Source organism: Scomber scombrus, chromosome 8 (genome assembly GCF_963691925.1).
Source record: "Scomber scombrus chromosome 8, fScoSco1.1, whole genome shotgun sequence".
NCBI classification, from domain to species: Eukaryota; Metazoa; Chordata; class Actinopteri; order Scombriformes; family Scombridae; genus Scomber; species Scomber scombrus.
Genome location: NC_084977.1, coordinates 16,690,898 through 16,704,708, shown reverse-complemented (window position 1 = coordinate 16,704,708; position 13,811 = coordinate 16,690,898). Strand labels below are relative to the sequence as shown.

Here is a 13,811-nt window from a genome sequence, read left to right as displayed (position 1 = left end):
CTGCTCAGCCTCACTACCCATATCTTCCATCACTGTGTTTATTCCAAACAATGACCATTGCTCCTGCCGGAAACTTAATGTGCATCAGAGGACTTGTAATAGCCTTTATGAACTGGCTCCAGATTTACTTACAGTTATGGGTTTTTAAAAAAAATCTGTGATAGAGAACAAGACATTTACTTACATATAGTATATAAAAATGTCAGGGACATCTTAACGCCTTGCTGAGCACCAAAGGTCATAAATACTAACCACACCGTTCCTCTTCATTCTCTCATCTCCTCCATCACAGCATTCCTTCACGGCAGGTGTGAGGTTATATGATAAAGGAGACTACGAGGGAGCTATTTCTCTGTTCGAGGAGGCTCTGGAGGAGTACTATAAAGCAGATGTGGAGTGTCGGGCCCTGTGCCAAGGACCGCAGCGGTTTGAGGGCCATGATCACCTTCGCTACCATTACAGCCTCCATGAACTCATATCAGGTAAGGACTAAAGTCTCAGTAGGTTTGCATAAACAGGAAACACTAGTAAACACTTGATTATTCTGCCCTCAATAAACCAAAGTAACAACATGGGCCACAGATGTGGTGTGGTGTTTGGATGAGTTTTGTTGGTTTAATCAGCTATATTTATTCTCTACAATGTCAAATCATTAACAATTTAGCAGACAGTTTTGATTAGAACAAGCACTTTTTAATGTTCTTATTTAGATTGTTTACAACGACTATATTTGTTAAATGTTTATGTTCAGGAGATGTCGATATGGCAGCTGGTACTCATTTAAACACAGTGATAAAATGAACAATTGGATGACAAGTAGTTAAAAGCTGTGTTTATAAGAATTTACTGTAGCATAATATTTTATAGTATTGTGTTGCTGCACTGTATAAATGGATGTTTAATTCTTGTATGTTGTGATGCATTAAAAGCTTGCTGGGATGTTGTGATTTTCTGCCATCTGTTGATCATAAATGCCAACTTGTTTTGATTGTGGTTTCCTGAATCCTGACTCGAGTTGATTCTGATGAGTCTCAGGGGTCCAATTCAGTCTAACATGAAAGCAAATGAGACTGCTTATTTCATGTTTGAAGCTTTTGATGAACTTATCGTGACTGTTTAACCAACACGTCTGGCTGCGCTGTGTGGCCCTGAGCCTGAGCTGGGCTTTGTTGTGCTGAGAGAGCCTCGGGAGGCTTAGACTCGGCCAACAACACTCTTCATGCTCAATAGGTGATCAAATCTGCCTGGCAGTGACTTGGCACTGGATGCCAGTTGACAAGAGGGCAATGGACAGATGAGGGATGGCAACCATGTTTTGAAGAGTGGAAATGAGGAATATAAGATTTAAAAAGGTGGAAAAGGTGTTAGTACCAGTGGTGAAATTAGGTTACTGATGTCGATACTTAGTAGGGACTGTGGGAGGCCCCTACCACAATGTGGACCCTTGGGTGTTATTTAAATCTACTTATAAAGATGTTAAGATGAAGATGTGTTCAGCCAGTGTGTGAAAAGCACAGCATAACCTGCTTTTCTAACTGGCTGCCCAAGTTAATGGCTGCCCAAATTAATTTATTGACGTTGGGAATGATGAGCATGCACTTCATGTTTTGGCAAACTCTCACATACTAGATCTCACATACTAGATCACATACTAGATCACATGCATTAAGAACCATCATTAAAAAATCTGAAATAACATAGTGAGATTGATATGCCCTATGATATTCTCTGCTGTTTGCACTTATATTCACTAGAATTGCTCTGTTGCCAACTTCGACAGTCCAGGCAAAGAGCTTGAATGCACACAAAACCACAACAAGACTGCCTTCTTCCTCCTCTGTATCTCTGTTTGACCTCACTTGACTTTTCATTGGCATCTGTTCTTAAAGGAACATGCTGGTATTTCCAGCCCTTTAACTACAAATTGTTCAGGTTCTGTGGATTTGTGAAGAAAATGTAGACAGTTAGACTCTCGATTTAGATTGAAATGCTTCTATATCTCAGACTTTGTTGGTTGACCATTGAACAGCAAAGTGTTCAATATTAATATTTTTGTTTCCTCAGTGTCTGCATTCTTCTTATTCTCTATGTTTTGAGTTAGTTTTTTCAGCAGCATTGTTTGTGAATGCAAAACTGTTTGGCTACTGATCTGACTCTTAAAAGTTCAGAGCTTCCCATGAGCACCTGAACACATCATCTGGCTTTTGGCTGTATATTTACACAACTGTAAATTAGATTTCACAAAAATAGGCACCCACTTTTTTCTGTAATGTTTTGATTTATTTTGTGTAGCATTCAAATCATACAAGTAGTATAGTAGTGGTAATACTAAATAGAGTAGTGGAAATAGTAAATAGGATAAAATATGTAAAACATTGAGCTCTAACTGCCTTTTCCTCCTAGCTGCACCTTTAACACTGTAAAGTTTTCTGTGTGATCCTGTCCTTCTCTCACCTTTGCTGCTACTGCTCTTTTTGTCAGTAGTTCAATGACAGTCACTGTAAAACAGTTACAACTCAACCCAGCAGCCACCAACATTCATAAAACTGGCAGCTGCAGAGAAAAACCTTTGCATTATTTTGTCACACAGTTATAGATTACTTGATAATAACAAGCATTAAGCCCATATTTTATGCACCTTGTTGTCATATTATTAACCTTACAATACAGTGTAGAGCCAATATGAGTCTTTGTGGCTTCTCAGTGTAGAGTGGAGCATGTTTGATGTGGAGGGATGCGTGATAACAGCATTATCCTAACAAAACTTAAACATAATTAAGCAATTATATTTTTATACATATGCAGTAACTTTTGGTCAGTGCTGCTTTTGTTCACATGAATCAGACCTTTTTTTTCCTGGAAATTGAGACAGGTTGTGTGCAGAAGCCACAGCTTAATTGCTGACAAGTGTGCTTTATCTCAAATATGTATGGCCAGGTTGCATAAACAAAGAAAAGACAGCTAATTAGTTTTGGCTGAGCTTTGTTTTTCTTCAAATCTGAGGATTATTTTCCATAGCACGGCTGTAGAAAAGGCTGCGATTATGAAATGTACTTGTGTTCAGTACGCATGTATGTATATATGTATTTTGAAGGTAATATAATCTGCTAAAAGAAAGAAAATATCTATTGAACCTCAAACTGCATCCCTATACAGTTCTGTATAATTCTGGTCTAACATGATTCAGATCTCTGCTCCTCAAAGACTCTTTAATTTTAAACAGACCACAACTCTGCTGACTGAGAGTGTGGAAAGTAGTGCTGCAGCTGCTCAAGAGTGACCTCACTGTACATACACACTCACAACATGTACACACACACACTCACACGCACACACACAGAAAAGCATGCCATAACCCAGTCTGCTGGCTTTCCTCACAGGGCTCGACATAAGGAAATGATATGTAGCTCCCTGTTTAATCTGTCTTCAATGAAGGATCAACAAACAACAGGATTTATCGCCACCTAAGGAATAACAAAGACGTGAAAGCACTACACTGTTATAAAGGGAACATTCATTTGATCTGCCTCACTGCAACAGCATGACATGATGTTGGAGTTGCTGTCTGCGATTAGATACAGCTCATCAGCTCATTCTATTGATGTGTTCAGATGAATCCTAAACAGACCTTCCTCCAACATTGAACAACCAAAAGGGATCAATAGATATTTACGACTTCTGATGCGCTTAAATAGTAATTTCCTGTTTCAGCATCTGTTTTATACAAGTGCTCATCATTTTCAGTGTTGGGACACGCTGATGTAACACTCAGTGGGGCCCTGAACAATATATGTTGCATAAATAAAGATGTGAGTGAAATGGCATGTTGGAGTTAGTCAGTATCTGTTTTCCACTTTCTATCTTCAACTCTGAGTTCAGACATATTTTGTCCCTTGATGCCAAACAGGTTCTGCCGTAGTCAAAGCAAATTACTTCATTTCATCAGTGTAATGATTCATTCTTTCCTCAGAATTTGAGATTAGCTGCTATTACTTTCCATTAGACTGTCTGAAATGCTAACAAGTAATTGATTATTTTGGGTCATTCTTTAAGCATGTAAGGACAGTGGTCCTTACCTGATATAACACAGATGATTTCACCAGAGTTAAAGGTTGTAAGCATGAGACATTTTTGTAATAGTGGCCATTTTGAATTGGTGCATTAAATTAGCAACAGACCACAGTCTTGACTCAACAGGCCCAGCAATATGGTCATATACCATACTCCATACAATGGTAACTGTAATCTAAACACTGTAATGCAAGCTGGTGGCCACTGTTGGTTTGATTTCTTTTTTTAATTTAAAAAAAGCAGCAACACTCTTCAAAAACAGAAAACCTTTGCTGTAACACAATGTGGGGTATTGTAGGTTTTTGTTGTAAAGCAGTTTATTCCTCAAATTGGATTTAGTTTGTCAAGTTAGTTTTCTAAACAATAGAAATAAAGTGCTATGACAACTAGTTTGGGCTTTATTCTCACGTTGTATAAAATAATACCCTCACTTCACTTATATCCGTAATGTGAGTGCTAGTATGAGGCCCCTAACCTGATGCTCAACTTGTAGCAAATATTAAGAAGCCAAATGTCAAACTTACTATCTCAAAGTTATGTTGATGAAAACTGATTTCATATCGTTTTGTTACAGATCACTTCACTCAGGCGCTGCACTGTGAACACGAGTGTGTGAGAGACCTTGCCACCCGGCCAGGCCGCCTCTCACCCATGGAGAACTACCTGCCTCTGCACTACGACTACCTCCAGTTTGCCTACTACCAGGGTAGGTTGCCTGAAGTCTTTAATGGTCTTTAAATAACCCACAGACATATATTTAGACTATTTAGTGGATACAGTGATGAATGATTGTGTCTTTAACCACCTCTAAGATATACAACCACTTTTTTTATAACTATGTGGCAGAACTTTTCAAGTTCCCAAACATGACATCTATCTGACTATCCTCTATGTAATTATGATTAAAGAAGATGGGTACACCCATAGGTCATACACCCAAACGCACACATACTCATACATGCACATACAAGAACCCACAGTGACCACAAAGAGCTGCTGACGGGTCATGTCAATCAACAGTAGACTACACCCTGTTAGTAGTGTCACATTGTTTCAAATGGAGTATTAATGATATTATCTAGTGTTTGTTTGTGTTTGTGTGTCTGCATATGGGTGTATCCAGACTCTAATTGGAACTCTAAGGCTGGTGTGAGTCCCTCTCCACAACAACAACAAAGAGTAGTTGTGAAAGACAGGGTGCTGAGTGGTATGATCACCAGATTATACTTAATGACCCATAAGCATGTGTCTCTTATAAAGCAGAGTGAATCATTGGGTCTGTGCAAACACACAGAAAATCATTACTCATTCATTTCAAATTTGACCCCCACATAAAGTAGTTACAGGAAACATGTGCATTGTGCAAAAGATGGTAAGATGTTTTTAACTGTCTTCTTCTTAAAAACTATTCTCAGCTATAAAGTTGGTTTTGGTGTACTCTAAACAGAAACAGCTGCTCTTCTTCGGTTGCACCCCAGTTGTTGACACATGTATACTGTGCATGTGTCGTTAAAACAATACAAGTGTCAGCAAATCAACCAGAGAATCTTATAACTACAAATATTATAACTTAATGTAAGCTGTATTTGATCTAAATGTGCCATGCTATGATGTGGGGGAAAAAAGTGTAGAAGTTGTCTATCTGCACAAAACGTGCTGTTAGGATATGCAAGAGGAAACATTTAAATGCAGTCAGTAATTTGTCTTTTTCCACCTTATTCTCAATATACATGAATTTATTTATTTAATTAATGATGTTATCCATTACATCATTTTTGTGTTAACTGCTTAAAAATTAGTCTGTACATTATTTAGAACTTGGCAGTCATGTTTTAAAGATGGAATGCAGGATTACTTCATTCATTTATATCGAGCATACTTTGATTACATTTGTCACTAAATTTCACTTTTTTAAAAGGATAAGGTCATAATTATTCATCTTTGTCCTACAACAACCGTCAGGTTCCCAAACTAACACTGACATATGATTCCCTGTAATCCACTGTAATCATTCCTCCTCCTTTCATACACTGTTAATTTGTTCACCTGGTCATTGTTTTAAGACAGACTTAAACAACTGTGAACCTATCCTTTAAGTATCTACATTCATTACATACATTTTGTCCAAATCAGAAATCTAAGTCCATTACAATTTGGCACCAATCAGTAATCTGCACACTGCAGCACTGCAGCCTGTATTTTACACTCCTCAGCGGCTGCACGCCACACTGCTACAGTGGAAGTTTGCCATCACTCAACAGCCTTTCATTGTGCTTTAGCTGCTTAAGTTTCCTAAATAAATCCTCAGTGACGTTTTTTCAGTTTGAATGAGCTCAAATCTCCAGACTCTTATTGACCCGGGAACACGCAGCAGACAGCAGTAGATTCGCTGCCTCAGCCAAGACAGGAAGTCTTTGGTTAACCCTATGCCTTTACAAGCTAGTAAAGAATGTGTTTGTGTGTGCACTTAACGGCAGTAGTTCAGAGCAGTACAGTACGTGTGTACTGGGTTACATACATAGTTTTGTGTGTGTGGCTCTGTTTGAATGAATGTATGTGAAAATGTGTTTGCATGTGCTCAGCTCGGCTTAAGATGGTCCTGATGTATGTTTGCCTCACTTCATTACTGACATTTCTCTGTCGTTAAGACAGAGTGGTTGTGTGTGTGTGTGTGTGTGTGTGTGTGTGTGTGTGTGTGTGTGTGTGTGTGTGTGTGTGTGTGTGTGTGTGTGTGTGTGTGTGTGTGTGTGTTGTGAGTGCAGTTTCCACTATCTCAACCGCAGTGAAGCTTTTGCTCCATTGTGGTAATGGTTTTGGAATGTCTGCAGTGATAGATAGATTTCCACATTTCATTCACACACTGTTCATCCAGTCGATTCAGTGGAGCTTTGTAGAAAAGAAAGCACATCTGTGCCTGCTGTGTGTGTGTGTGTGTGTGTGTGTGTGTGTGTGTGTGTGTGTGTGTGTGTGTGTGTGTGTGTGTGTGTGTGTGTGTGTGTGTGTGTGTGTGTGTGTGTGTGTGTGTGTGTGTGTGTGTGTGTGTGAGCTTAATTCCTTAATTGTGTTCAAATGTCAACCACAAACCGAAACCACTTCAACTGCTTTCTGTCTCTCTCTCTCTCTTTCTCTCCAGTGGAAATGCTGGAGGAGGCCCTGCAGTGCGCTCTGACCTACCTGTTATTCCATGAAGGAGATGAGTTCATGATGGACAACGTGGATTACTACAGAGAGCTGCTGGGACACACTGGCGAACCACAAGAGGTTAGGATCTGCTGTGTGAATGAAGGGTGGACAGAGAGAAATGTGTGTGAGAGGCTGCGAAGGAGAGATACAGTAAATACCCAGGAGGATGTTCCTAAGGAAGGTCAACTACACATGTCAGGCTTCCTTTCCACTGGAAACTGATGGAAGGTCTCATTTGATGAACCCCTGGCCTGTTTTATTAGAGGCATACAAGTTTTGTGGTGGTCTGTTTTTGCTGATTTTCATATTTTTTATTAAGTTAAGTGCTCAAGAACACAAAGTGTGAAATCTACATGCACTCTGCCATCTGAGCAGGATTACGATAAAGCAAAAAAGAGGGAGAAAGAGGGAAAAGAAACAGAAACAACAACAGCTGTGAAACAATGAAAGGATAAGTAGATCACTGTGAAGGAGAAAATGGTGCTCTGTTTGGTGAAAAGTATGAAAAGAGTTTAGTAAAGAGGTTAAACACAATTAAAAAATACATCATGGAGACAATTACCCCAGATTTAGACAAATTATCTGCAGAATCTGTCAGTTTATCACAATACGTTATTTCAGAGTTTAGGGACCACAATTCTCCTTTAAATCTAGTTGGTGGGATAGGAGGAGACTTCATTCTGTCTACTGCAGATATTATGAGGGATAGCAGTTGACTCTGGGTCTTTGCCATGTAGTCTCTTGTAGGCAATTAAAAGAATCTTAAAGCTAATTGTGAGCTAATAATATGGCTGAAACTAGTAATGTCAGCACACCAGTTAGTGTCAGAACTCTGGCATTGTGTTTTTGTACAAACTATGGTCGATTAATCGAAAGAATGAGCAAATCAAGTGAAAGAATCATTACAATAATATAAGCAGGAGTGTCGGGGGAGGACAGAAGGTATGCAGGGAGGAGAGATCGGGGGGGGAAAGTGTGGATTTGGGGGAAAATGAGTAGACAGGAGGCAGCAGGCCGAGTGCTGTATTTCTTGGACGAACTTGCTACTCGCCGCCTGGCAGGAGTCGCCTCTTAAAGTTTGCTTTTCACTTGCACTATATGTTCTCCATCCAGCTGGAAGTATTAAGCAAATGTTGCTACGTCAATGTGTTTACGACAACATAGTTCTTTCTCTGGGGGGTTCGTTATTTCCTTGCCCCATAGTGCTCACAACACACAGAGCAATTAGAGGCTGAATGTGTAGAGAAAATTAAATTAGCAAAGTCTGGCTTCTCTTCAGCCACTGCAAGAATTTGTCTCTTCTAAACTCTGATCAGCTGCTTTGAAAAGTCAATCAGCGCCTTGTTTAAGTCCCAATTACACAACCGCCTTTTCCTAGAAAGCCTGGTACTCATTAAAGCGAGCGAGGCTTCCCAGCAGGGCTGTGTGAATGTCTCAGTGTGCGGCTGACATTGCATATGTGTATGCTCATGTTGCATATGATAAAGAGAGCTTGAGAGCTGATGTGCTGCTGCTCATGCTCATGTGTTTTTGTACTCATAGCTCACATTTTTCTAGCTCTCAAGTCTTACCTGTCCCGTCAGTTTACAGCACAGTCATTAGCCCAAAGATCGCCTCTCCTCTCTGCGTTCTCTGTCCCTCCAGCACTTGGGGAGCTCATTTTCAGAGCCCTAGATCTCAGCGCCAGGCCCGACCCGTCTCCCTGCCAAAGAATCCTGCCTTTCAGGAACTGTGGAGGAGTACAAATCATGTCAGAGTGCCCAAAGAAGTCTCTGGACCAATTTGGGGACTGTTTGTATTAAGAGTGATGAAAAAGATTTTTTAAAACTGCTACAAGTAAAATGCTACTGACTGCTCAGGTTTCACACCATCATTGCCCCAATCTCAACCATCACTCCTCTTCTCACACACAGACACAAAAATACACAAAAAGTGTAAAAAAAAAAGTATTTTTTTCAAACAACATACATAATGAAAACAAACACAGAATTAGTGTATATGTTGGCTGATAAGTAATACTAATAATAATAATAATAATAATAATAATAATAAAGTACAAATATACTAAACATACTATATGTTTAAAATAATTTAGAAACAGTGTTTCCAGTACATAGTTTGCCCATCAGAGAGCACTGACAAGTATGTGTTTCAGACGATGTCCTGCTCAGTTCATATCATGGTACAATTTTGAGGTCCACCTTAAATTAAATGACAATAAATATTAAATCAAAAATTATTCAATGCAAGAGAAAAGGTAAAATTCAAATAATAACATCTGTATGAGTCACTTTCTTTACACAGTAGATTGTGTCTTTCTGCCACAATCAAACCTAATGCAAAGTTGTCACAGCAGGCCTGAGAAATACAAGACTTTTTTTTTGCTTCTATGAAAGTTTTTACTGGAGGCAGGAAACATTAATAAAAGTGCCCCCCTGAGAGGACAAAAAGAAAGAGAGACGCCATCACACTCCATTAGTCCTGGCACTAAGGGGAAAAGAGCGGAAGGAACCAGATCTGGTTCCCAGCACAGGCCTTCACCGTCACCTTTAAAGTTTGAGCTCTGATACATGAAAGATAATAATTATTAAACCATTCATCCTTTTGTCTCTCCTGTATCAGTTAGCATAAATTCATTTGGGATTACCAATCCTCTCAGTTGGAATATTGGTATGAACACGGAACATTTCTTTATGCTGCTGTCAAATATACTTTGTATTTTTCTATATCTTTTTTACAATAATTTTCATAGACCATCATCTCTCATGGATGCCTCCACTGACTTTACCTTACTAGCTCAGGAAACTGTTAAATCTTTACCATAAATCTTTGGTGTGTGTTGGTTCACAGAGAGCTGCGTGGTACCTGAGAAGGCACAAACATGAGCTGGAGCTGCTTCTCATTGGCAGCAAAACCATGGGTGTGGCATTCACTGAAGGGGTGAGTTAATAGAATACGACATTATAGCAAATCTTGTTTCATGCATAAGTAAAACCTCAAAGAAGACTGCATGTACATAATGAAAGACCACTTCCCTTTGCTTCTCAATTTTGCCCAGAAATAAAAAAAGATTGAGTAATTTAACGGGCAGTTATTGGTAAACCCGTCCACATGCTTCTGATGCAGAGCAGATCTTCTGCTGGGTGTGTTAATAATGTGCCCCTGCTGCTGGCTGACTCAGAGCAGAGGAACAGGTGTTTGGCACAGCCGCCCTACACCACCGTCCTCTCGGCCAACAGCGACACTTGCTGGTTGGAAACAGGATATTGCATATATACATTTCTTTGCGGACAACATTTCTGGAAACTGGTCTTTTGGTTTTGTATATTTTCAACACTTCCTGGCTTTGGAAAGTATAAAATGTGTTTTTCTTGCAGAATTACTGGGGCAGCACAGGCGGAAGAGACGACTCTAGCAGGTAAAGAGAAAACTGTAAAACTTGTGTAACTTTATATTGAACAACAGTGTGTCTTTTCATGGCCTCGGTCCCAAAGCATTCTGATTGCAGTAGCATAACTGATGTTCAAAATTTGCAAACTTTGAACCTCTTTGTCAAAATGTAATGTCTCCATTTTTTGTAGGATTCCCTCTGGTACAGATGGCTGGATGGAGTACGTTCCCATCTCAGAGAAAAAGAATGTCACTGCAGATGTTTCACAGCAGCTCAAAGAAGGTAAAATGTTGCTGCAGAGGCTGTAAGCAGAGTTGGGCTAAAGGGGAGTTAAACTGCAAGAGAAAATCTTTTCTGACCACCACGGTTAACATAACGTGTTGCATTCTTTAAATGCTGCTCTGTGATCTGTGTAGGTGGCCCCTTGGTGTATGACAGTGTGCGGCTAGTGCAGAACTCTATGGCCTTGAACGGGAGTCAACGGGTGCTGCTGGATAACGTGATATCTGAGGAGGAGTGCTCAGAGCTCAGAGACTTGGCACATGTAAGGAAATTATACAACGTTAATAAAATCGGCATGTTAAATCAACAGATTAGTCACGAACAGCAAATAAAAACCGAACTCCCTGCTGTGAAGGTACCTGTTGACAAATGTGAACTTGAACCTGTGAGCCTTGAGCCTGTAGTTGAAACTTAATTCTGGCTCTATTCTGTCTTACAGGCTGTCACCCTCGCAGGAGACGGCTACAGAGGGAAGATGTCTCCACACACTCCCAATGAGAAGTTTGAAGGTGCCACTGTGCTCAAAACGCTGCAGGTACATAAACACAAACACATGCCAGTGGATCATCCGTAGGGGAGAAGTGGATATAAAACAAAAAAAGTCCAAATTCAATTCAATATTCAATAAAATGTGTCACCTATACTGTATATGTTATATTACAGTGGCTTTTTTTGTTTTTCCCACCCTGCAGTACGGCTATGAGGGCAGAGTGCCGATGAGAAGCGCTCGCCTCTTCTATGACGTCAGTGAGCGAGCGAGACACGTTATCGAGTCCTACTTCCTGCTCAACACCACTCTTCACTTCTCCTACACACACCTGGTGTGCCGAACAGCCATCACAGGTCACTTATACACTGAGATGACACCAAAAAACACTTAAACTGTTATTAGATGTGGTTTGAACTGATATTCTTAACAAGGACAACATATACATATAATAAGCATGAATTCCTGCACTTTATCTGCAGTCATAACAGTTAATAAATTAATAAAGCTAATTAATATTACTGCCATCCTTGATGTTTCAAATACTGTGATAAAGGTGTTAGATTTAGAAAAATGCAAGATCCAAGAATAAAAACTCCTCCTGTGTTAATTTAACATATTATTTGAAAGGCTGTATTTTTGTTGATTTTTGTGTCTGTTGGTTGTACATAAACAGGGCAGCAAGACCACAGGAATGACCTGAGCCATCCCATCCATGCTGACAACTGTCTGCTGGACCCTGAGGCCAATGAGTGCTGGAAGGAGCCACCAGCATACACATACAGAGACTATAGGTACGAGTCACCTGCTTTCAACACAGTTACATAGAATTATAATCATTCATGTTGCAGCTGTATCTTACTATTGAACATGTATAATAGTCATTATCATACAGTAACCATGCATTTGATCTGACCTCCCTTTTACTTATGTTATTTTTAGTGCACTTTTATATCTTAATGGAGATTTTGAAGGTGGGGAGTTCATCTTCACAGAAATGGATGCCAAAACAGTGACGGTAAGCTGGTTCTCCTGAAATATGAGAGTCAGATTTATTCATTTAAACATGATTTTCAACCAAATGCGCCTGGTTGATCTCTATGAAAGAATGGAAAAAACAGACTTGATATTCTTCCAACATTAGCCAATGACAAAACTGATTTCTGAGCCTTGCCTTTTAATTTGACATGGGGTTTTTTTGGGGGGGGAGTTGGGTTTTTTTTACCAAAAAGAAGGTTATATGAGGTCAGTTTATTTACTGAAAGGCAGGATTATTACAGAGTAAACTCATCATATGGGTAGAATCAAACAAAATATAAACACAACGGGGTGCTCATAAAAACTGTGTAATCAGCTTTGGATTCGACTTGCAGGCAAACATCTGGTTTAACAATAGAGCAAAATAATGAAGTCTTTGTCTCACTAATTTGATTAGATAGCTATAATTTTAACCTCACCTCCTCCTTTGCACAATCTCAATCCCTTCCAGGCATCAGTGAAGCCCAAGTGTGGCAGGATGGTGGGTTTCTCATCAGGAGGGGAGAATCCACATGGTGTGAAGGCCGTCACCAGTGGGCAGAGGTGTGCTGTGGCTCTGTGGTTCACCCTGGACCCACTCTTCAGAGAACTGGTAAACTCCTGCTTTAATTTAATTAGTTTGGCAGCCATGTTGACTTAAGGTGATGAGTCATTTTACATATAGGTTGATCTTTATTGTAGTTCTTACTGCTCCAATCTGAATGTAATTTGACTTTCCTTTGACAAACAGACTCCGAAGCTGCATATTATCTTAATAAGATTCCCTTAATCAAAGTCAAACTTATTTCTCTGTCATTTCTTTCCCTTTTCCTCCCCAGGAGAGACTACAGGCAGATGAGGTGATCCAGGCACTGGACACACAGTCTGTGTGGGGTCAGGGTCTCAGCATTAACCCTAAAGATGAACTGTAGAAGCAGAAAAAACCCTAACCCATTACCACCTCCTTCAATGAAATCCTTCTATATATTTTAACTATTTATTGAATGACCTTTGAATCAGAACATTTCTAGTTTTGTACTGTTTGAAGTGCAAGATATTGTCGTTTTTGTGTTGCCAGTTGTGTGTTTTTTTTTCTCGTGTTTTTCTACACACCAGTACTTGAGTTTACTTTTTTTTGTCTTTCCTTCTATTGAAAGCCTCTAGTTAAGAAAAAGTCAAATTCACATTGCTTTGTTGTTTCAGAGTGCTCATACCTGTAATCTCACTGAACTGTGAAGAAGCCAAAGAGAAGAACGGCAGTGGAGTTTAGGTTCTTGTTCCTTGTTCTGAACGACACATTCAATGGCTTTTATTAAAAAATTATGTAGAGTTATTAAACAAGTACTTTCATTTCAGTGGTCACTAGTTCAAAATAGTTTC

General features: G+C 39.6%; 1 protein-coding gene across 1 annotated transcript in view; it reads left to right on the top strand.

Moving 5' to 3' along the window:
• p3h2 (prolyl 3-hydroxylase 2) overlaps nt 1-13,391 on the top strand; it is a 56,110-nt gene extending 42,719 nt beyond the window's left edge. Inside the window, exons 3-15 of the mRNA XM_062424531.1 lie at nt 293-482; nt 4,646-4,777; nt 7,205-7,332; nt 10,105-10,194; nt 10,632-10,672; nt 10,836-10,927; nt 11,062-11,189; nt 11,367-11,462; nt 11,620-11,770; nt 12,091-12,208; nt 12,357-12,432; nt 12,904-13,044; nt 13,271-13,391. Coding sequence (XP_062280515.1) covers nt 293-482; nt 4,646-4,777; nt 7,205-7,332; nt 10,105-10,194; nt 10,632-10,672; nt 10,836-10,927; nt 11,062-11,189; nt 11,367-11,462; nt 11,620-11,770; nt 12,091-12,208; nt 12,357-12,432; nt 12,904-13,044; nt 13,271-13,363 — 1,476 coding nt within the window. The 3' untranslated portion in view covers nt 13,364-13,391. The remainder of the gene's footprint in view (nt 1-292; nt 483-4,645; nt 4,778-7,204; nt 7,333-10,104; nt 10,195-10,631; nt 10,673-10,835; nt 10,928-11,061; nt 11,190-11,366; nt 11,463-11,619; nt 11,771-12,090; nt 12,209-12,356; nt 12,433-12,903; nt 13,045-13,270) is intronic.
• The last annotated feature ends 420 nt before the right edge of the window (nt 13,392-13,811 follow it).